Here is a 23,088-nt window from a genome sequence, read left to right on the forward strand (position 1 = left end):
CTAAACTAGTCAAACATTTTTAAGAATTATAATTGCCGCCATCATTGTTATTTTTGGACTGTATCATCTATTCTTCGAATAACTGATAGTAACTTATATGACTGTCTTTCTAGTTAGATAAGTCGTCGGTCTATAGCTTGTTCTGTTGACCGGACTATATTTTAACTCCAGTTTGCTGTGTAAAAGTCCGTGCATGAGATGAAAAGCTTTGAAAGTTATTTGTGATGTCAAGCAATAAAACTTATATTGGGGACTTCGGACACGTAAGTCATTTAATATGCTGTACTATTCAACGAGGATTATATTGAACCTTTCGTGCATAAATCTTTCAAACCATCCTAGGATACTGTAGTAACAAAACTACGGAAACAATATGGCTAACTTCATGAATCGTTGAAGTTGATCCCACGCACTGAATGCAGAAAACGGTAACAAAAAAGATTCCTTACCTTTTGTAGAAGTGTGAAAATAACGACCTTTGTTTATCAATATATATTGTTGTTTTTCTTTCAGTAATTTGTGAAATAATCGTAAGTTTCAAGTTAGATATCTGTCACTTGCTACTTGCTAACTTCCTTAAACTTGTTTTATCTTCAATGATTCAATGAGGAATTTAAATTAAGTTTTAAATTTCCGCGATGAGACGGACTGGTATTATATCCTGATATATAATCATACAGTATACAATCCAACGATATTATTGTTCCTTCTAAAGGGAAGGAACATGTCACACTTGACTGAGCATGTAATTGATACAAGGGTATTGTCAAAGGAATCCGATTTACCGTAGGGCGCCGCCATCTTGGACTCATGCATATTCATTACAAATAACCTCTAGCCCAGTATGTTCATACGCATAATAAATTTTTATTTCAGTCTGTAGTGCCATACAACTACCTATAATAACAGAAAAACAAGACACATTTATAAAGTTTAAATCATGTAAATCCTCAATTGAATATATCATGGTAAAGAGTAGAGATTAATGAATTGAATATGCATCATCTAAAAATAGACTCCCGCCAAACCTCAAACATTTCAGATTTGCAAGTGCTTTCTTTTGCTTGATGAAAACATTCGGAATTGAAATACAGACAGCAAGACAAATGCTTTCAAATAGTATAATATGTACTGCACTTGCTTATATTGTAAAAAAAGAAAAGAAGAAAAAAAAACAAAAAAAAAAATGAATTATGATAAAACTGTTAATACTTAGATTAGTTATTATTTTTCTCATTGCATTATTAAACATTTCTAACACTATGCTATAAAAGTATCGCTTAAAAAGAATATTTTATATGCGCTTGAAGGAACCTTTCGGTAACCTAAATCTTGTTAGGTTATCTAACACTGTTCTCTTCAATTTTTTCTTCTTTTTCTTTTCTTTTTTTTTTTAGTTTAAATTGAAAATGATTCACTTCAGAATCTGCCTTCCTGCTTTAAAGACGCATAATCATACTCTGTACATAGAGCGCCTGCTTCACCTGATTTACATTTGAAACATTTTCACGCGTTTCGAGCTTTATCGTATGTATAACATGGGACTGTTGAACCGTCCAAATATGGAAAAATACAGGTTTTTTTTTTTGTACGCACGTCCGTCCAATACGGTCATATATTGTACGGTCATGTGTTGCAAATAAGCGTTCACATTTGGGTAAATGAAATAGATATAGAGTAATAATATATATTCAAATTCAAAGTTATAGGCGGAAGGATAACTCGTTAATTTTAATGCGTTTTGAACATGAAAGTAACGCATAATACGGTAGGAAAATCAGTCACGTAGAAAGATAGGGCAAGGATGGCTTAAACTGGTTTATGGCATGTTAAATTCACATTTAACTTTTATTCCACACTCGAAATGCATCTCCCAATTGGTATAAAAACACTAAAAATAGATATGACGCGAGAAACAATGATACTCTTAACACCGGATTCAAATTGTTATTTTCTGTTATTTTTTACCTTCAATGCAATTTGTTCGCGTAATTCACAAGACAGATCTACGTTTGACATTAAAGGTACCAAATTAAGACAAATAAAGAAGCACACATCTTTAAAAAAAGACTACACATTTTGAAATATACATCTAAACATTACGATAGCCGTGCAATATTTCCTTCAGGTCAAAGCATGTGCAGAGAAAGGGATGATTTTTTTTGTATTTTCTTAGACTGACATGGGTGGTCATCTTGCCTTACTTTCATGTTTATCGTTTTTCCGTAAACGATCGGAAATTCTTCGGGATCACGTGATTTTATAGTTTATTCAAACGAATGTCCGTTTAAAAATGCGCCACAAAATAGCTGTTTTGTTTTCATTTCCATGATAGTAATTATACATGATTTGCATCAAAAATATGAGATAAACAAGCTTTTAGTTTTAAATTGACAGTGACATATATTAGGCCAAGACAATGTGTTGAATGTATAAAAAAATATTGAATTAATGAAGCAATATGTATATAAATCAGTGTATGTAGGTAAATTTCAATCGCATTTGTTTCAAAAGTGTAAGATAGCTATTTATCTATATTCTTAAAACTATTCTAAAAAGAGATTGACTAAATAAATGCAGATCAAGTTGTGAAAACACATTTATTCAGGAAGGGCCTAAATTGTCATTAAGTTTATTTGAGTTACAAAAAAGTTGAATTCCCTAAGTTATATTTGTAAACATCACGTTATCGTTGGATCTATTTATAAATATAGCCTCATTTCGGAGCATTCTTCCGAAATCCGAAGATGCGCGACGGGTTCGTAAGCAGTCGGAAAACATACTTTCGGCTTATAATAGGCAAAAGGTTTTTATTTATTTGTTGGTTATTCTTGAACATATTCACGACTATTGGGTCAGATCCGATGCAGTGGGTCCTATCTTCAGTAAATATGAAGTCTCAGCTACAAACTCTGGTTTTCATATAATACTCGTTCGGGTTTTAGTAGCGAACGTTTAAGTTAACACTTGCATTACAGAATCTGCCATGGAAACTTAAGTCGTACAGCACCACTACAATTTGTGGTGTCATTTTAATAGATAATACAGTGTGCTTGTTTGTCTTACACCAAACATGATCCACACTTTTTGTTGATTTTCATTTAGCACTGTCAATATTCTACAAGAAAATGTAAGTTATACAAATTTATGATTTGTCCTGCTGCAGGCGTTGGAATTTTTGTTTATTATAAAGTAGACCAGTCGTATAATCTGCTTTTTATAATCCACATGCGGGTGTCGTTACATATTTTATTGGTACTTGTATAGCGAAAGTGTTGACTTCTGCTCAACCGTGGGCTAGAAAACGGTAGCTTGCATTTCCATTACAGTACCGTTCATTGACAGAATCAAATCGAGCTTGCAACATTTTCATTTATGTTCCGCTGAGCGATCTGTGGTTTTCCATTTTTCTATTCACTACCTATTCCTGTACGGAACATTTATTTGACTTCGTGCAAAAGTCTGGTCGTATAGGCTACTACTCGTTGCAGGTACTAATCCGGTCCGATCAAATGTTAATCTAAATATTTGTTGGGGATTTTTCATTCAGCCGATTCGTTCTAATTTCACCAATGCTTGTTCCGGTCTTCCAGGAAGACGCCAATTATTGTGTGAACAGCTGGCGTCTTTTGAAAGCTTTCAAATGTTATCACCTGTGCGGCATAATAGACGTCTAGGATTCAACTGAAATGAACATTTTCAGCTAATAAAATCTCCGTGGAATGTTGCGTAATTTTGTAATTAGAAGAAAAAGAAGATAACATCTAACAGGTTCTTTATGACATATTTTTTCTTGAAAAAAATGTGCTAATTTATAGGCACATGTAATACATGAATTTGCAAAGGTCAATTTTCAATTAAATTGCCGAAAATAAAGTTATCTATCTACATTTAACTGCAGTTAGGCTGCACACTATAGACTTTTGATCTAGCGTAGGACTTTTTAATATTTCTTTATCATTAAACATGATATTAAAACGAAGGATATCAGTTATTAACAATAAGATATCAGATATGTGGCTTATCAAAAACGATGCAAGGTCAGTACATCGTCATTGTTTGAGCAATAAATCATTCAATCGTCCTAGATGATGACCCGTGATTTTGAATTACAATTTTAAGATAGTCGCCACATGAGCGGCACAGAAATGAAACTTTAGATCTACGTTAAACATTAAAAACGCTCAATTAAAGCAGTTATTTTCTTTTTTTTAAAAGTAACAACATGAAACGTATAGCTGTAATCGGAGCGGGTGCAAGTGGACTTACAGCTATAAAGTGTTGTCTAGATGAGGGTCTCGAACCCGTGTGTTTCGAGAGGGATGACTATATTGGAGGGTTATGGCACTACACGGGGGAGGTGGAGGAGGGTCAGGCTTGTGTTATGAAATCTACAGTAATCAACACGTCTAAGGAGATGATGTGTTATAGTGACTTCCCTATACCGGACGAGTACCCTACCCAAACAAAAAAATCCAGTAACAAATCGTATCAAAATCGTGAATAAATGGTGAATAAATCGGGATTTGCCGATTTATTAATACGATTTGTTTACGATTCATTAAATGAATCGGAAACAAATCGGCTTTTGCAGAGAAAGTCACGCCCCCCATCCATTGCAAATAACTGATTTGTTTACGATTCATTAGAAACAGATATTATGAGCAGTACCATTTATTACCGATTCATTAAACTTAAAATTTGAAATACATGATTTGTTAACGATTCATTAGAAACAGAAATTTGTTCAATACCATTTATTAACGATTCATTGTACTTAAAAAAATAATTTGTAGCAAAAAGGTGCTTTAACACTATTTATACACATTGGGCGGTTATATGCCATGAGTAATGATTTCACAAGATCGACACTGCAGCTCAAGTGAATTATTTCGAACGACATATAACCGCCTGAGTGTATAAATAATGTTAAAGCATTTTGCTATTAATTCTTTAGATTCTAATTTGTGTTTTATTGTAAAATTTAGATCAAATATGACAGAACTGTTTCTTTGTGCATGCATGGCGCCAACTGTTAGGTCGTCAGGCTTCTTTGTTTATGCACAACTGGAAAAGGTAATACGACTTTTGGAAGAGTTCAGTTTTCACTTTGGCGCAAAAGATGGCGTATTATTCTGCAAAGCGAATAACCAACTTATCATATATATGTGTAAAATAATCGAGACAGTTCTTCAAGGTGACATTTCGTTTTAAAATGCTACTAAGTAAAACCTTTGATCAAATCTGAAAGCGCTATTTCTAGTTGTATACATGACGCTAAAATTATATCATGTCGAAGTGACATCAACATTATATCGGTGTGATGATTAAAACATGTTAGTCTTATTAGAGTTCAAAAGTAAGCATCATTTACTACTAATTTACTGTATTTGGAACACCATCTTAAAAAGCATTATATCCATTTATATAAATATCAATAATATATTTAAACCAATAAACTGCACTGCATAATAATATAACAAGTATATATTATTCAAAATGACATTTATATAGCAAATGTAAATGAAAACATCCTGTAACAGAAAGCAATAATTTCTATGTAGCAGGTGCCTCTTATAAATGCTTTATTTACATGTTATCAATTTCATCACCAATTATCAATAAAATCATCTATCTATCAGTTAGTCAGTCAGTCATTCAATCAGCCAGTCAATCTATCACCACCATCATCATCACTACAACCATCTTCTTCAGCAGTTAATAAATTTTCATCATTATAACCCCAAGCAGTATCATTCTAATCATTGTAAACATTATCATTATTATCATCCTCATAGTCATTGTTCACATCATCATCATCATCTCCAGCAACAATCAATCAATTTGTCAGTCAATCAATCATTCCTCGATCAATCCATCTCTCATCAGCATCATCATATGGTAATATATAATAAAAATGCACGGAAGGATAGGGAAACTGCGATTGTCATAACGGGTCATTTACCTGATCGCTGTCGTTAGCTACGTCAGTTAATTCGGCTTTATGACAGTATAAAATATCATTACATTCAGATTCCACTATATATTAAAGTGTGCACTTGCTATCCTCATACTTCCCCGTGTCGATACGGGTCGGCGCAACGCCACGCCTGAATTCACAAGAAGCAGATTTATGTTTAGGAGGTAGACCCATGAAACAATAGGTCTTAATTAAATTAAAAGGTACACGACGTCTTAAGTTATTGCCACCAGAACCTGATTATCTGAAACTATGTTAAGGCTCATCATCCACTCATATAACAGATTTAGCCATGACATATGTTTTCTGCATTATCGAATACAAATTTCAGTGAAACAGAAAAATGCATTGGCCTAAAGAAAAATAAGAAGACCATCACAGAAATTGTAAAATAGCGATTCACGTAATACATGTAATGCAAAAACACACATTAATGTGTTTGTTTCTACAACCCGCTCCCGGAGAATATTGTAAAATAATTTCATCACTTCGTGTTTTATAGTCTACAACAGAAACGCTTTGAAACACCTAGAACACAGAGCAAATCCCAGAGCAAATCACTGTTTGAGATATATTATATGACGACATCCAGCATATATTTGCCTGTTTTGTGTGGGTTTCTTTTTCAATGCTCCAGTATGACGCTTGACGCTATGACGTAATAGTTGTGATATACAGACAGTGAATTGTATATTATAGTCTTCTTTGCGTAAAAAGAAAACAAATCTCGTTGTGTAAGAATTAGCTTTTAACGAAAATAAACTAAAGGTAACACAGACGTTATCCGCAATGCTTGCAACTAAACATAATATACCGAAACATTGACACACTATGCTAACCTTTCCTAAAACGAATGAGAAAGGTTTATGCATTCAGTTTGAAAGAAGAATACTGCGTTCATTTTATCAGTCCTTTAGTGATACGTATTTTGTTTTTGTTTGTGAACTTAAATGTTATATGTACACATTCTATTCACTGACTTGTACCCTTCTGGTATACACGTGTAGGACTATATATTATTTTTCATCTCGGACTGTTCTAAGATTCACAGATACATAGAACAACCTCACAACATATTTGCCTGAACCTCCCTGGTCATACTGTTTTCGGTTTTAGCTGAAATTCAAATAACAAGCGACATAGGGCAGGAGGTAAGTCCCTTAACTATTTAACGAGCAAATCACTGCAGACATTGACATTTCTTGTCAGTTTATTAGTTTCATCTTCTTATTTGCAAAGTTTATGCGATGCTTTTAAATGTTTCTTGTTTCTAGCCTGTCATGGCTATTTTTAATTTCATGTATGCATTATGTTATTATGTTGTAATTACTATACATGTTGTTTTTAATTGTCCATGTATGTGCACTCCTTACCGAAATAAATCTATCTATCTATTTCTGTATATATGGCATACATGTAAGAGCATTTAAGGTAAATTAGACACAGCTACTGCGTGTACATAGATCTATATACAAACATGCATGATAGATAAATGACAAAATCGCCGTTATCAACAATATTAACGGCACAACTGTGGTATATAGCGCTACTGTATTCTGTATCCTTCCCTCCAGAACTGGAGAACCGCAATTTCATACTAACTTTAGATATTACATAGTGCTTTTTACGAAAAGTCGTAATTTCGCCATTGACTGTGCTTTAGAATAATTTCTACTTAGCAATATATAGCGACAGTAAACCTTTTCTATACTCATTTTCACGAAACCTGGTCACTGTATGTGTTCCTCTAAAAGTCATATGTTTTATAACAGATGGTCATGGGTTTGATATACTTAGATGCAATACAGTAAGAAATTTACACCAGGAATGTTCTAATCTTCTGTCTGATGATTCTCCCGCAAACTGGACACTCCGTTAGTGGTTCCGCGCATTCCATGCACAAACGATGATGCGTACACGGAATAAACAAAGCGTTCACGTTGTTTTTACCACATGCCATGCAGGTTACAAAACTTTTCAGACGCAAGTTTTCTTCAAGAGGCGTTTCTGAAATATGCGAAAATCGGTAGTAAATATAATCGACCAAATATATACAATGGTTCAACACAGTTTACACTTTTTATTATACGCATTTCGGTTTAAAAGTAGGGCATTTTAGGCTAGTTTACGAAAGATAAAAGATAAGGGTAGATTTCACAGAAACACAGAACACTCCAAACACAGCCATAGAGCCTTTTACACCGAAATGCGTACAATAACAACTGCTTGCGCTCAAAAAATCTGCTTTTCTACAGACATTTTGTAAAAAAAAAAATCAGAAACAGAAGTTTTCTTCTTGAATCATTTCTATTGTTTTCTAAGATAAGAAGTAAAGAAAATGATATTCAGTGCAATTATTATACCAGCGAACAACTGTACACTTCAACTGTATGTACACTTGTTGCAACAAGCATTTTGAAAAATACGAGCTCGTTATTTGAATATTTAACATGCATCGATGTTTTACGCTAAACCATTAAAATATGTTTCTGTTTATATATCTCTGTATCCTCATGTGTAATGTCAGTTTTTGTAAACTACACATGAAGTTTTCTTAAAACAGAATAAAAGTGTTCAGAATATATTATGCGGAGATTAGAAAAACAGTCGTTTTATTATAATTTAATATTACTTTATTCAGCTCAGTAAACATTTGTACGTTCATTAAAAACTCGAATAAAACAATAAATCCAATCCAAATCACTAGTCTTTGATCCTGTCTCGTTGAATCCATTGCAGAAATAAAATCTTGCCACTAATCTTGTTTGATTAACATGTTTACTCTTATCTTGGAAATCGGAAATCGCTAAGTCTTACTCGACAGAAGCAAAATAATTTTTAATAGACAATTTACCACAATTGCGCTGTTCTAGTTCAGCTGCTCTTTGCTGGCTTTGTTTCCTCTCTTGTACAACCTCCACCATGTCAAGAATCTCTTCTAGTGTTGGCCTGATAATACCTTTAAATAGATATATTACGCCATGCACACGGAAATCAAATGGTGTTCCATTAATAGCTGATGAAATATAAAATTCAATATTCTAATAATAAATACACTACTCTACACATTGACACCTTAATAGATTCATTGACACCAAAAGTGTTACAAACAATGGCCAATAAAACAAAGTTCAAGTTCCTGTTAATAGATACATTACTCTATGCACCTTGACATCAAAAGGACAGGCAGACAGACAGATAGAAGGATAAAGGAAAACTTAAATCCCCACAACACATACAAAAGAAATCCGAGGAAGTGGGGGCGTGGTGCCCAAAAATGTATAAAGCAGTAACAACCAGATGCAAGTTATGGAAATATAACTCCAAACTTAGACGATAGAAAAAGTGAAATTGTATGTATAGATACAATAGAAAGGCATACAATGTACTAATGTACTTCGTTTATCTTGAAGTTCACCGTTTCACATGACAATGCATGGTCTTGTACATGTTCATTGCACTGGATTATAGATTCAGGTTTTGGTCACATTTTAAATTTTCTTTCCGCATATTCTATTACGTATGCTTATTATGTCATTTGCAACTTTACTTCAGTAAATTTGCACTTATTTGAAGGGATACTTCAGGCGCACATAACTATAATGAAACACAGTGTAATTTAAATACAACACTTGCTCAACTAATACTTACCCATGTTTCTCAAATCATCCACAGCTGCGTTGAAGTCTGTCAACTCATATCCCATCTCTAGACATGCATTTTTATGTTCATCTAGAATAGCCTTTAAAGCGGGATCTCTAAGTGTCATCTCCTCGATTACACCTACTAGATCTTGACTACCAGTACCTTCCTCGTTTGTAACGTTTTCCGGTTCCTACAGGAAATAAACATACATGTACCTTGATGTTAGATATGTCACGTATTAACATACATACATACAGAATTGTATTTCTTTTGTCACTTAAAGTTGAAATTTATACTTTAACTTACCTCAGTCGAAGCTTGTACAAGGGCAATAAATTCATCGCCTTTCTTCTCCCTGGCATATTGACAAGCCGGGAACCATCGGCAATGCTCTGTCCAAGGGTCATCCTCTGCGTCCCAGCGCCGTAGCCCGCCATCACACGTGAAACAGCGCACATGGTCTTCAAATCCTGTTTTCAAACAGATAAAACTTGAATGAATAATGCCAGTCAATTATTAGTTTTGTATGTTTGCTTCGTTTAGGTTTTAACGCCGTGTTTCCATCAGTATTTCAATGCCACGGGGAACTATATGAAGAACCTGAAAATTTTATGAGATAAAAAGCAAAGCGTCTTTCTAAATTATTAAAGAGAAAAGAAACGAAATTACCAGTGTAGAAAAGTCCAGCCTCTGCTAACTCTTCCGGTTTCTGAGTTAGATAATTCGGCCAGCCAGCGAAGGATGAAACACGGGCTTCATAGGTCTGATACTGAGGATGTCGACAATACACGCTTGACCCTGGATAGACATGAATGCGTTCTGTTAATTCTTTATACATATATGAGCTTCACTGATTGCTTTTCAATAATGGTCTGATCACAGCTGTTAGTTTATCAAATCTTCGAAAAATCACCTTTCACAATTTATTTTATTAGTTGTGTTTTCTCTGTAAAATATACGGATCTGTATAATCACAATGCAAATATTATATATCCGTTTAATAGCGATAATAAATTTCCGTTTACGTTCTCTATAACTTTATGTACCTTATATTCATAGTAGTTCACAGAAAACCGGACATTTTTAAAAATGTCATTGAAAAGAGTGATATCACAAAGTATTGATAAAAGCAGCTAATGCTAGTTATACCAAACTACATGCTTCGTGAATTTCGACTTTACTTTGCATGCAAGAGACTCAGAGAGAGTTTTAACATTATTCTAGAGGTTTCAATAACTGGAAGTTTCAATTGAAATATTCCATATGATGAAAAATGTGATGCCTGAAATTTAACTTTAAAGGGAAGAGTAACGTTTTCCATCAATTTGTCATCAAGAAAGATAAACTTGAAAAATATTTTGTTTTGTGTAGAATGGCTTATACTATTTCAAAAACCTTTTTCTGATAAAAGGTTCAAAACTAATTAAAATACTTTGAAGAATAAAGACATTTCTCTTAGAAGACATCAAGAGTGGGATTGTTGTACATTTGAAGAGAGGTCATGGGAAAATGCTCTAACTTCTTTATACATGAAATAATACATTTTCATGACAACTAGACAAAACGTAAATGACTTACTTTGTTGTTCAGTAGTTTCTGCTTGCTCTGCCTGACACTTCGTCTGAAGATATGTGTGTTTGTGTTTGGTCAAAATAAACGTATGACAAATAGCAAAATCTCGTATGTCAACCATTCATAATATATATTATGTATTAATAAGAGTGACTGCTATTAGTTATATAACAGACATACATAGAATTTGCGTTGAGCGGTATGATAACCGCTCACGCCCCCTAGCAACGACTTAAGTGGAATTCTATGCCACAGATATTGAATGAACTCTACGAACCCAAAGAAGGAGAAAATATAACAACAATGAATCTAAGTACGGGTACACTTTTTACGGCCTCCACACGGCACATAAAGTTTGCTGTTGTAATAGTTGATAAATCTGTTAGAAGATCCTTTGGAAGGACTTGATGCAACCAAGAAAAGAACATTTAGTTTGATTTAGTCTGTCAATTAGAGGTAATGGAAAGTGCAACACTCCTCTCTCTCCTATCACCGAGGAAAGCAGCATTATGTTACAGATAATATACTCAGCGCCACTGAAAAGTTACCACGTAATATATACCTCTTTACTATTTTATACAATATCGACGTCACTTTTTCATGGCCTGTGCGCGGTCTATTACTCATAGACCCTGTCTGATCATGTCTCCTAACCCATTTCATGACTGTCAGGTGAGAACATCATATACGACGTGCAATTTCGCGACATGAATGTTAAGCGTCAACCATGCCAATGGCCTGATGGCGTTGGTCGAGCTTTAAACGTGGCATTCTTAGCAAGGATATTCTCGTTTTTTTTAACGTATGCCTTTTAGTCTGTCGACTAACTTGCAAGTGCGATGAATGATTTACGATAGAAAATTCGTACATGTCAACATTGCTGGAAAAAGGCATTTTGCACGTGCAATCCGTGTCTCAAATGGAGTTAATCGAATTTGACAAATCTTTACACCAGTGACGTCTCAGCTGCGTCAAAAATGTAGTCGTGTTATGCTTTTAACACAGTCCAGTGCGATTTTTAAAATATAAGGGCATGCGCGTAGCGTGGCATACTCGGTTACTCAGCTGAGTATCATTTAAGATCCAAAAATAAAAAATAAAAAGGTTAAAAACTCCATAGAAGCAATAAAAAACTGATCAGGAGTAGGTAAGGAGGCATGGAGGTATGGACAATGTCATAGCATATGAGTATGCTGTTGTCTTGGTCCTTGACTTTGTTATAATTTTTTGTGACGGCAGATCTCTATTTCTAAATTTTGTTATTTTCTTGCTCCACTTGCACTTGTTATTGTAAATACTTATTTAAATATATATATATTTAAAATTCTAAATACACATATGATTTCAGATGCATATTATACTATAGCTACTACTGACCATAAGAACAATCTTCTTAATGGCAATTGTCCATCACTAGTAAAATAACAACTGTGTCTGTAACAACTATGAATTCCCAAGTATTCTAACATGGCTCGATTTGATTTCCAGTTAAACAAAGACGGAAATGTTGTGATTTATTGTTTAATTTATCACGGTTAAGATGCTTCAGTATTTAGACATCTACGCATCTGAACTCTGAACCGTTGGAACTTAGACGATAAACCACTCGAAGGCCTTGGTTATTTGTTAATTATTTCCTATTTCGCTACGCTCAAACAAAACTAGATTATCTATCCCATTATCAAAGAGAATGAACGGGAGCAAAAAGAACAAATTCATAAATTAATATTTAGGCTTTGTTATCCGCATTGTCATAGTATAACACTCAACATCAGTCATATAACCTATGAATTAATTAATTTCTACCTTAAGAATATACTTTCTGGGTCATCATGCTAAGAGGCACCTACTCATCCCTACTTCACCCAGTCGTGGGAAAGGGGACTATAGAGAAACAAAGTTTCAACACCAGTCACCTTCTTATGCCCTGACATCCATTTCCCAAAATGTATTGCCAGTAAAATACATCAATCAAAATTATTTAACGCATGAAATAATTATACATCCTACACCTCAATACCTTTGAAATACGGTAATATCTCGATTTCTTTAAACCTAGGATACACATATGTAATAAATGCTCATAACCAGCATTTACGGTAAATTCTCTTTTAAATATTGCAGTTAAAGAATAATGTTGTAAGCATTATATTGATTTCTAGACCAAGGTTATTTTAACCATCTGTTGCATGTTTACAATGTTTACAAGTTGCATGTTGCATTTTAATATAACAATCGTCCTTGCAATGAACATTGATTTTCAAAAAAATGTATCTCTACATCCTTGGAAATCAAGTAAATAATGATACAGAGACAAAAGTCTTGTGACAGATGTTTAGGCTGAAATATAAAATCCAAGTTCACGAAACGATAATAAAGGAAATGTGTAGACGACATTAGTAATTAAATATTTTAACTTGAAGAATGAAATAAGAATCTATTGAAATAGCTTCATCATTTTTTCTGTTTTCAAATTGTGCATAAGTCAAAGTTTGTCCTCAGCAGTCTAATCAGTTCCTAGACAGTTTATAGTATTTGTTGCAAGTTGATTTGCATATATTCCGTTGTAACACGTATGCACACATGTGTACTTTATTTTAGAATTGAATGCTATTTTCTGGGACTTCTTGCAAATTCATGAATCGCGCTAGTGATTCTTTTGATTGATTCGCAAGAAGCCTTCCAGTGTGGTTCATGCCCATATAAACGCACAAAAATACCATTCAATTTTACGACAGCTTGCTACAGAAATAACTGATTTGCTTTCCAGGAGTATCAGAAAATCAAAAATAAATGTCAAGATATCGATCTTTTAGTCACAGTAAAAAAGACCCGCCCACGTTCAACTATAATTCGCCTTCTGATAAAAATACAGTTCCTGGTTTTTATTTAAAATATGTTTAACTCCAGTGATAATTTATACAGTCATATCATTCAGTTGTGATCTTTGACGTCGGAAAAATTAGTTAAAGCTATAATTAAATGTTCTTTTTGAATGTTTTGGCGTCCAGTTTTGAAAGAATATTTGGAACGAGGCCACTTTGTTCATGTTTTTGGTGAAGGACGTCAGATTACGCGTGCAATCTCGCGGAAAGGACCGTCATTGATATTACTGCAATGTTTAACGCTTTTGTCTTTCCATAGTAAAATGTATAGTGAATGCAAATTTTGTATACAACAAATAAGTTTGGAAAAAGAGCTCATGTTGCTTAATTTGTGAATAACAAGTTTCGTCCTGAATAACAGCCTAGTTCAAGTCCTTCCAAAATGCCAGCCTCACCCCTCTCACCGACCCCGATTTGTATCGTTCATCAACTTATATAGACCTTTCTTTACATTCCGAGCCGTTTGTGAATATTTTTTTTCAAAACTGAGGAAGCATAGTTTTGGTGAGAAAAGTCACCAGAAGCCACCCTGCTTTCTCTATGTTTGCTCTAAAGTTTCCATGGGGGAGGCTCCCCGGACCAAGCCGGAGGAGGGGATTCCTCTCCCCCACACTCTTCCCTTGAGTAACATCTAAACTGATCACCCTTCGCCCCTGAAGGGCCATTAGGGTGGTAACTTTTCAGTGACGCTGAGTATATATTACACTGAAAACAATGAATTAAGGAGAACTGGTGTCAACCCCTCACTTACGAACTGCTATAAAGCAACATTATGTAGAGCTATGAGATCTTTACATATAAGAGTTTAAAACTTAGAAATCTTTAATAAACTTTAGGAAGGAAACAATCTACCTTTATAGCAGATAACCCGGCAGATCCAAGATGTTCGAGAAGGTACGGACAGTCGCCTGAATATCGTACATGTTCTAGTAGCGGATCGTCCCCTTCCGAGAAATCTTTGAGACCTATATCACACTGGAAACAACGTACCAAATCACCTTGATCTAAAATAAAAAGTGGTGATAAATAGTATCACATGTATTGGCCAGCCTTTTCTTGCCTACCAAGCGGGGGAAATTATACATTTATTTGAGCACGCGCAGGGGATAGATATTCCTGTCTTTCCCTAAGTAAAAACCTTGTCTAAAATAGCGTGCCAATACCCAAATCTATTTGTCTCCATGATCTATTTTGAACATGATAGGCAAGAAAAATGATCTAACATGTCTGCCTGTGTAAGACAGCTGTTTTCCCTACCCGAGGGACAGTGTGGAATGGAAAACCGAGCGTTAGTGAGGTTTTTTATCCATGCTGTCCTGAGGGTAGATCTAAACCCCGTCTTACACAGGCAGGCATGTAAGATCCTTATATTCTTGCCTAGCTAGAGGGGAAAGTATACATTTGTCTGAGCACACGCCAGGGATAGGTATTCCTGTCTTTTCCTGGGGTAAACATTGTCTTAAATAGCGTGCACTTAGGCGACGTCACATAGTACTTGTTATGACGTCATAAACTATAAGAATAACGCAAGGAAACACCCAAATCTATTCGTTACCATGATCCATTTTGAACGGGATAGGCAAAAAAGTTATCTTACATGTCTACCTTGTAAGACAGCTGTTTCTAAACCCTCGGGACTGTTTGGATAAGAAACCTTGCTAACGCTCGGTTTTTCATTCCACACTGTCTCCCGGGTAGATCTAGGGAAAAACCGGTCTTACACAGGCAGGCATGTAAGATCCTTAAAAACTAAAACATACAAGAAAAGATAAAACTCGGAAAGCATTTTAAAATCAAAAGATGAAACGAATAAGAGCTAAACGTCAATTGAATGTACAGTACGTTTCAGTTTGTTTTTATGAGTGTGTATATCACGTTACGAAATCAGATGCAATTGTTAAACTTACTGGTAAAGAAAAAGCCAGCTTCACAAAGGTAGACTGGGCCTGGACTCGAACGAATCCATCTAGCGTAGGATCTAAGTCTTTGACTGTAATCTATATACTCGGGATGTCTTGCCGGTCGCGCTAGTCTTCGAGTAGCCATCGATGTTTCCACGGAATGTGTACATGCTAATTGCTGTTGTCCAGTGACATCTAAAATACCATTTCTGACAAAATTTTGTTCAGAATTTAAAAGAGAACCATCCACTGTGGAAAATGAAGAGAACGATGCTCCATTAGAAAAAGCAATTTCGCTTCTGTCCTGGCTAGCTTGATCTGTTGAAACCTGCTGCGGGAATTCACTTCTTACAATATTAGCCATACCGAGATATTTGAATATGAATATGACAAAAGAGTATACCCTTAAAGTTCCATTGCACTAGTTTTGTTAGCCCCGGGCCAATTAATTTGAAGTTTATTAATGATATGTTTTACATGAAATCTAAGTCGGTGCAATTTAAAAGCTCCTCCCTCGGTCTAGGGTTCGCGTATTTAGCATAGGATGTGAGCCATCACTGGTGCCGGTATAGAAATGCCTGGAATATGCTTCACAGATATCACGAACAATCATATGCTGTGTTTTCTTGACAATTTTCCATTCAGCTCGGCATAAGCCTCTCGTGTCATAGATACTTTTCTTTAAAAAATTGTTTCTTTTGTAAATAGCTATTAGGTCTGTTTTAGAAATATATTTGGCATCTCTGTGTTTTGTCCTGTGCGAAACCATTTTCTTGCATGTTAAATTGTATTCACTTTTGTCGTAGGTATATAGCTGTTAGATGAAACTGAAATAAAGAAAATACCAATATTGACATGCATATTCAATGAATTGGTATCTACTATCGAGAGGATTAAATATTTCACTATTGAAGAAGTATTATTATTTACTTAAGAAAAACACCTGAATGCAATTGAATTTCAGCCTCTTTGAAATGTACTCATTCCTTACTAAGTTATATAACTACGAAAACCATTTTTCTATATTTAGTAAAACGACCTTAACATAACTTACTCAAAATGAAACAAAAACTTTGCTCTTATTTACCAGGGTTGGTATGATTACCTCATTCCTAACTGAATTTATCAAGAGAAAACAATGTCTCTATTTTGAGCAACAATGGTCCTTGATCTTAACCAAGGCAACCTTAAATACACGTAAAACCATGATCTCCATGCAAGCTTCCTAAAGTCCAAATTTGATCACAATACATTATTCTTATCTGAAAACTATTGTACTATATAAATATATATACTAAGCTTGGTCATAATTTTCATGGCACATTGCCATTAAAGTTAATTTACAGATATGAGTGAAGAATGGAATACTTTCTGTCTCGATGGAAAGATGAAAAGGACGCCAAAAAATTACTGGAAAAGAGATTGTTATCCAACTTCTTGAAAGTTGTGATGATACGTTACATAGAAATCTAACACGATCGGCTGGTGGTTCACATGCTGACAAAACAGAATGGTGTGCTGAAAACTCTCCGGACTCTTACTAGGAGAGAAGAAAACACAATGGTGACTCGTGTCACCCTCAGCAACATGACTCAGGATTGTGATGAGACTGTCTAATCATTTGGTACTATAATACGTGGACAAGCAGGTGTCTGCAAATTCATCATTAAGTGCCATAACTGCACCAGTGATGTAATCTACACTGATGCTTTGTTACGGGATTTGCTAATTCATGGACTGAACGATACTGAAATCAAACTGAATCTCTTGGGCAGAAGTAACCAAGACAGGAAGTTCGAGGAAGGTTTTAAGTTCGCCGAAGCTATGTAGGCTGGCAAACGATCAGCTTCAAAACTACTCGACAGTCAGGGCTCTGAAGCAGACAGCACTTTTCGCCGTAACAAGAACGCAAATAAGTTCGCAGACAAAAAGTCTGATAATAAACTGACCTGCGCTCGTTCTGTAAAAGTACTTTGTAAACGTTTATATCATGTTGAAGGCGTAGGTAGAAATAGACTCAAATTTAAGATCAGTCCATCTACAACAGAATGTGAAGGTGCAATGTTTAAATCTCTGGGTGCTGAATGTTCCAGAGGCAATACACCGAGCCGCAGATGTAGTATAGATTCAATAAACCACAACTGAATCCACAGAGCTTCCGAGTCACATTTAAGAGAAAACCTGTCTTGCATCAGATACTTACAACTCAACAGTCTCTAGATATAGTTCTGCCCAAATTTCTCGAAAAAACTTTATTACGTCTATTATCTTAAAATCATGCTTTTGCTTTAGCTATTGTTATTTAATGTTGATTTTTTTTTCTGTACCAATGTATTTATAGCTAAACTGGCTGTTGTTAATAGTATTTGTCTGCTGTACTTATTTCAGTCACGCAAATATGATATTTCTACTTAAAGCGCTATATTTTGAAGTAATAAGTATTTATATTAGTTTCGTTTTCGGTCCATATGATTTCCCGAAAACACTAAAGAATATCAGACACTTAAATATTATTTGTAACAAAAATGAAATCTATACAGACATTATACATATCTTTATGGTATTACAACAATAAGGTTTTAATTTACATAATAAAGAGCGGTGTATGATACATACATGTATACACCAATCATTAAATTCTTCCTGGTTACTCCTCACACGATAACGAACAATGCACATTCAATGGTATTCCACATTTGCAAAATGACGGGTGTACCTAACAACAAACCGGAAGTTTATTTGCATTTCATGTCAATACAATTTTTGTTTGTAACGTAACACTTGGTCTGTGTACCTGAAGCGTGTCGAAACACAACACATTACAAGTCAAATGGTTTATATCGCGGCCAGAAATTTGTACAAACCGGACAGACGTTGCGAAATTGTCATTTGTGCAGGAAAGAAGCGTTTACCATAATGTCCAGTACTGGACAGGTATTGTGACCATGCACGGACACAGCCAATTTTCTCAGAGGGGGCCCGATCCCCTGCACCCCCCCCCCCCCCCCACACACACCCTAGAAATTTTGAAATTTAGCACTTCATTTTTTGCATTCTGGGACAGTTTTATGGACTAACCTGTTAAATTTGGGAAAATGATAAAATCAAGCTTTCTTGAAGGTAAAATTCTTATTTTCTTTTAGATAAATAATATGAATTATGTCGGGGTCGTATGTAGCAGCAGCCGTATATACTTTACATACAGTCCTAATGTTGCCTTTTTCGAAAAACATTTTCTTTCTTTCTTGTCTTCTTTCCTTTTTTAAAGATTTTCCAGAGGGGGTCCGGACCCCCGCCCCCCCCCCACTCCTCTGGATCCGCGCATGGTGAAATATCATGCTTTCTGTTTATGCAGGTAAACTTGTGTTTGGTTAAATTTCAACAGAGCACAATTGTCTGAACAGTGTACAAAGTCATTACTGTTTTTTCAGGCAAGGGTGGAAAAAAGTGGTAGACAATGAAAGCAGTAACATTTTTATTAAAAAAAACAACAACAAAACAATGAGACAAACATTTCCAACATCTTTGGACGGTTCAAAAATCCCATGTTAAACATACGATAAAGCCCGAAACGCGTGAAAATGTTCCGCATGTAAATCGGGTGAAGTAAGCGCTCTATGTATATGCGTCTAGATTGATTAAACTGGGCGAGTCTACTTACTTATTACTTGAGGATGAAAAAAAAATGTTTTTTAAATGTTGCTCTTAAACAAGGGTGGCGGTTGAACTACTAAAAGTACAACAACAGTGAATTCACAACAAATCGTACGGTATGTTTTATAATCAGTAGAAGCTAGTCGTATTTACGCTTATGAGACCTGTTTCACCCACAAGTAAAGAATTCACAGGTCCATCATGAAATATTTTCCCCAGCGCGGATATACTTGTCCTATTCAATATGATCGCGGCCGCGATCAACTAACATTTATTTACTACGAAGAGCAATGCACAGTTACTTATAAATGTTCAGTCTAATTTCACAGATATAATCGATATTCAATTAGCCTTTTAAAACAGTTCTATTTACTGCTCTATTTAACAACATTTTTTAATTATAAATATATTTCAAACTAGCTTTTAACAATATCCTAATTGAGTTTTAGCTCATGAGAGCGGGAACAAGTCTCTTAGCCCGCCACTTGGGCAGTCTCTCTCTGATCACAGAGTATAATTATTGAGTTTATAAAGTGTTATACAGGAAAACACAGCAGACACATTATTTCATTTCCTGCCCACCTGGTAATTAAACTTGGATATTAACGAATGTTTTACACCCCGAAGCTACTGCAAAGTTGACAAGTATCGTCTGATTTTTGACATTCAGAAAAGACCAGGTCGTAGATCAACATTTGAAAAATCTAGGTCGTAGATCGACATTTGAAAAAGTCCATGTCGGAGATTAATATTCAGAAAAATCTAGGTCGTAGATCGACATTCAGAAAAGTCCAGGTCGTCGATCAACATTCAGAAAAATCTAGGTCGTAGATCGACATTCGAAAAAGTCCAGGTCGTCGATCAACATTCAGAAAAATCTAGGTCGTAGATCGACATGGTCGTAGATCAACATTCAGAAAAATGTAGACCCAGGTCTGCAAATGCAGGTCAACATTCAAAGAGATCTAGGTCGTAGACCGACATTCGAAATTGTTAATCTGATAGTTTTACTATCAGTGTAGGCACATGTCTGCAAGCGGAGATAAACATTGAAAAATATCTGGGTCTTAGAAAATTCCGGGTCATAGATCTACATTTGAAATTGTCAGCTCATAATTATAACATGAAAACTGACATATCTCTACCACAGTAAGTACTTAATTACGGAAGAACATTTGTGCCAGTTAGGCATTACTTATTTAATCGAAATTTTGGTATACTTGGATACTTACTGTATATTTTAACTAGGCTTTATTTTGGGGGGTGGGGAGCGGTCAATGTACCCCGCCCTGGTTTTTGCTCCATTCAACTCGGGTGGTAATGATGAACTTCTGCATGGCGACAGACGGCAACGAGCCACTGAACGCTGCGGAAGATCTTCGTGGAAAACTTCTGAGTTGGACAGTCGTGTAGACCAGATAGAAGACCTGCCAGTATATCGACGAATCCACAGACGGCATGCAGAGATGACCCTGAGCTGCTCAAACTTCACGCTCAACGTGAGGGGTGAGCGGGGAGGGACATAAACACCACGGGGGACCAGCCTGCAGCTGCGGCATAAACCGCCCTTTTAAAGGGCGACCCTTGCCACATCTTGCCTTCTCATATTGTCTGTTGCCTACCATGGGGGAGATGTCAGTTAGGTCTTATTGGCCGCGACAGTGACCCACTTTTGGCTTCAAAATTACATATCTTTGGAACATACTCTACGGAAATGGCGTAGATGTAAATTTTCACCACTATGGCTTCAAAAAGCATCATTAACGGCATACCAGGTGACATGCCGGGAGTCTATACTCTACATAGCGAAAGCTATACTGTCCCTGAAAGGGCCGATGGACCCTTATTTTTAACTTTAAACACTGACTGACTGAAAGCGTAAAAGTCATTCGGCCCCATAACGAATAATTAAAAACAAAATTACGTCAACGTAATAAGACATCTCAGACATTCCCGCGCATTTCGTGGAAATATAATGACGTTTTAAAAAGTGATATTGTGTTTGTTTATCAGTTTTTTCGCGTTTTATGCTAGAATAGCGTTAGCGCATGTTCATTTCGTGTTATAACATCTGCAGAATCCCTCGGGATACGTTGGTACCCTCGCCCTAACGGGCTCGGGCACCAACCAATCCATGCAAATTCTGCAGATGTTATTACTCGAAAAAACATGCGTTATCCCTACATTACATCACTGTAATAAATTTTGATATCACAGTAGCATTTTCTTTGGATAATGAATCACAAATCATATGTACTAATTCATTGAAAATGAAATATCAAAAAAACATTTATGATATTAATTAATAATTATATTTTATTCACAAAGGAACAGAAAAACAACTATCTTTAAAACTAGGTGGAATTATCCCCACCGATTTAATATTATTTAGAAGAACATTATGCGATATATTTTAAGCTTTGTTTTCATGAAATAAATGTTCACATTAACATAACAAACACACATCAAATGAAATATATTATGTAACTTACAAATGTAATTCTATCAACAAAGATATTCATTTAAGATCCAGCAAAGTAAGACATACACCTCCAAATTTACGGAGGCTCAACAGTTAGTACACCTCCAACTACAGCATAGTTGTCTCGCCGTACCCAACTCCCTACTTCGCTGAACATGTTCTTTTTATAGACTTAGCACAAGTAAACATATCATTGTACATATGGAAACACATAAACAAACATTTGAAATATTGATGATATAACATCTATTTCCATCATAAATTGTTTAAAGTCCCATGATAAAGCTTATGACTGAACATGTAGAACAATTGTCCGAAACAGATCATACATAAATATATGTTCAGAAATGCACATGAACTTACACTATAAAAGTCATTAATGGGAGAAATCTAAAACAGTGGATCAGTAATACGTTTGGCTAATTGAATGAAATATATAAGAAAACTATTATCCTAGATAGAATTTAACAATGAATGAATACATTTTATATCCATAACAATAAAATGTGGCACATTATATACCAATGTCAATATTACTCATTAAAGAAGATCGATGGACACGTAAATTAACTTGGAGCAGACGTAAAACTTGTCATTTGAGAAGATATTACTCTTGCCGTTTTTGAACACCATCGTCATCAATAGATGTTGAATTTAAAAAACTGTCTCCACGGCATGCTCCACATCCTAGGGAGCAATCAAGTCTATGTTTACGACATGTACATCGCTTTGTGTGCAGTTGCATCTAATAAAATCTTCAGCAATACTTCCGGTGCCGGACGTAGATCCGATTTGATTAGTAAAGGTTTACCATTGACAATTTTCCATCCCCATTCCTGTGGTGGCAGTATATTATTGGCAAACCATATTTGGGATGGTAAATATACTCTAAAATTGTGATACTCGCCTGCAACGGAAAGTGGTGGCAAAGCGTGTACTTGAACGTAGTTGGTACTGGTCAAGGCTTGG

General features: G+C 35.3%; 2 protein-coding genes across 3 annotated transcripts in view; both read right to left on the minus strand.

The window, feature by feature from the left end:
• LOC123551118 (death-associated inhibitor of apoptosis 1-like) overlaps nucleotides 1-471 on the minus strand; it is a 49,959-nt gene extending 49,488 nt beyond the window's left edge. The window contains exon 1 of the mRNA XM_053540604.1: nucleotides 450-471. The gene's annotated coding sequence lies outside the window, so the exon portion shown is untranslated. The remainder of the gene's footprint in view (nucleotides 1-449) is intronic.
• Nucleotides 472-5,952: 5,481 nt separating this feature from the next.
• Nucleotides 5,953-23,088, minus strand: part of LOC123551110 (baculoviral IAP repeat-containing protein 3-like) — a 35,368-nt gene continuing 18,232 nt past the window's right edge. The window contains exons 1-9 of one of the 2 annotated variants that reach the window (XM_053540606.1): nucleotides 18,600-18,733; nucleotides 15,990-16,810; nucleotides 14,935-15,086; nucleotides 11,204-11,246; nucleotides 10,295-10,423; nucleotides 9,932-10,095; nucleotides 9,632-9,815; nucleotides 8,835-8,939; nucleotides 5,953-7,987 (exon numbers count right to left, since the gene is read on the minus strand). In XM_053540606.1, coding sequence (XP_053396581.1) covers nucleotides 7,797-7,987; nucleotides 8,835-8,939; nucleotides 9,632-9,815; nucleotides 9,932-10,095; nucleotides 10,295-10,423; nucleotides 11,204-11,246; nucleotides 14,935-15,086; nucleotides 15,990-16,347 — 1,326 coding nt within the window. In that variant the 5' untranslated portion in view covers nucleotides 16,348-16,810; nucleotides 18,600-18,733 and the 3' untranslated portion in view covers nucleotides 5,953-7,796. Of the gene's footprint in view, nucleotides 7,988-8,834; nucleotides 8,940-9,631; nucleotides 9,816-9,931; nucleotides 10,096-10,294; nucleotides 10,424-11,203; nucleotides 11,247-14,934; nucleotides 15,087-15,989; nucleotides 16,811-18,599; nucleotides 18,734-23,088 lie in introns of those variants that run through there. The other variant, XM_053540607.1, reaches the window with a different exon arrangement.

Source organism: Mercenaria mercenaria, chromosome 4 (assembly GCF_021730395.1).
Source record: "Mercenaria mercenaria strain notata chromosome 4, MADL_Memer_1, whole genome shotgun sequence".
Taxonomy (NCBI): Eukaryota; Metazoa; Mollusca; class Bivalvia; order Venerida; family Veneridae; genus Mercenaria; species Mercenaria mercenaria.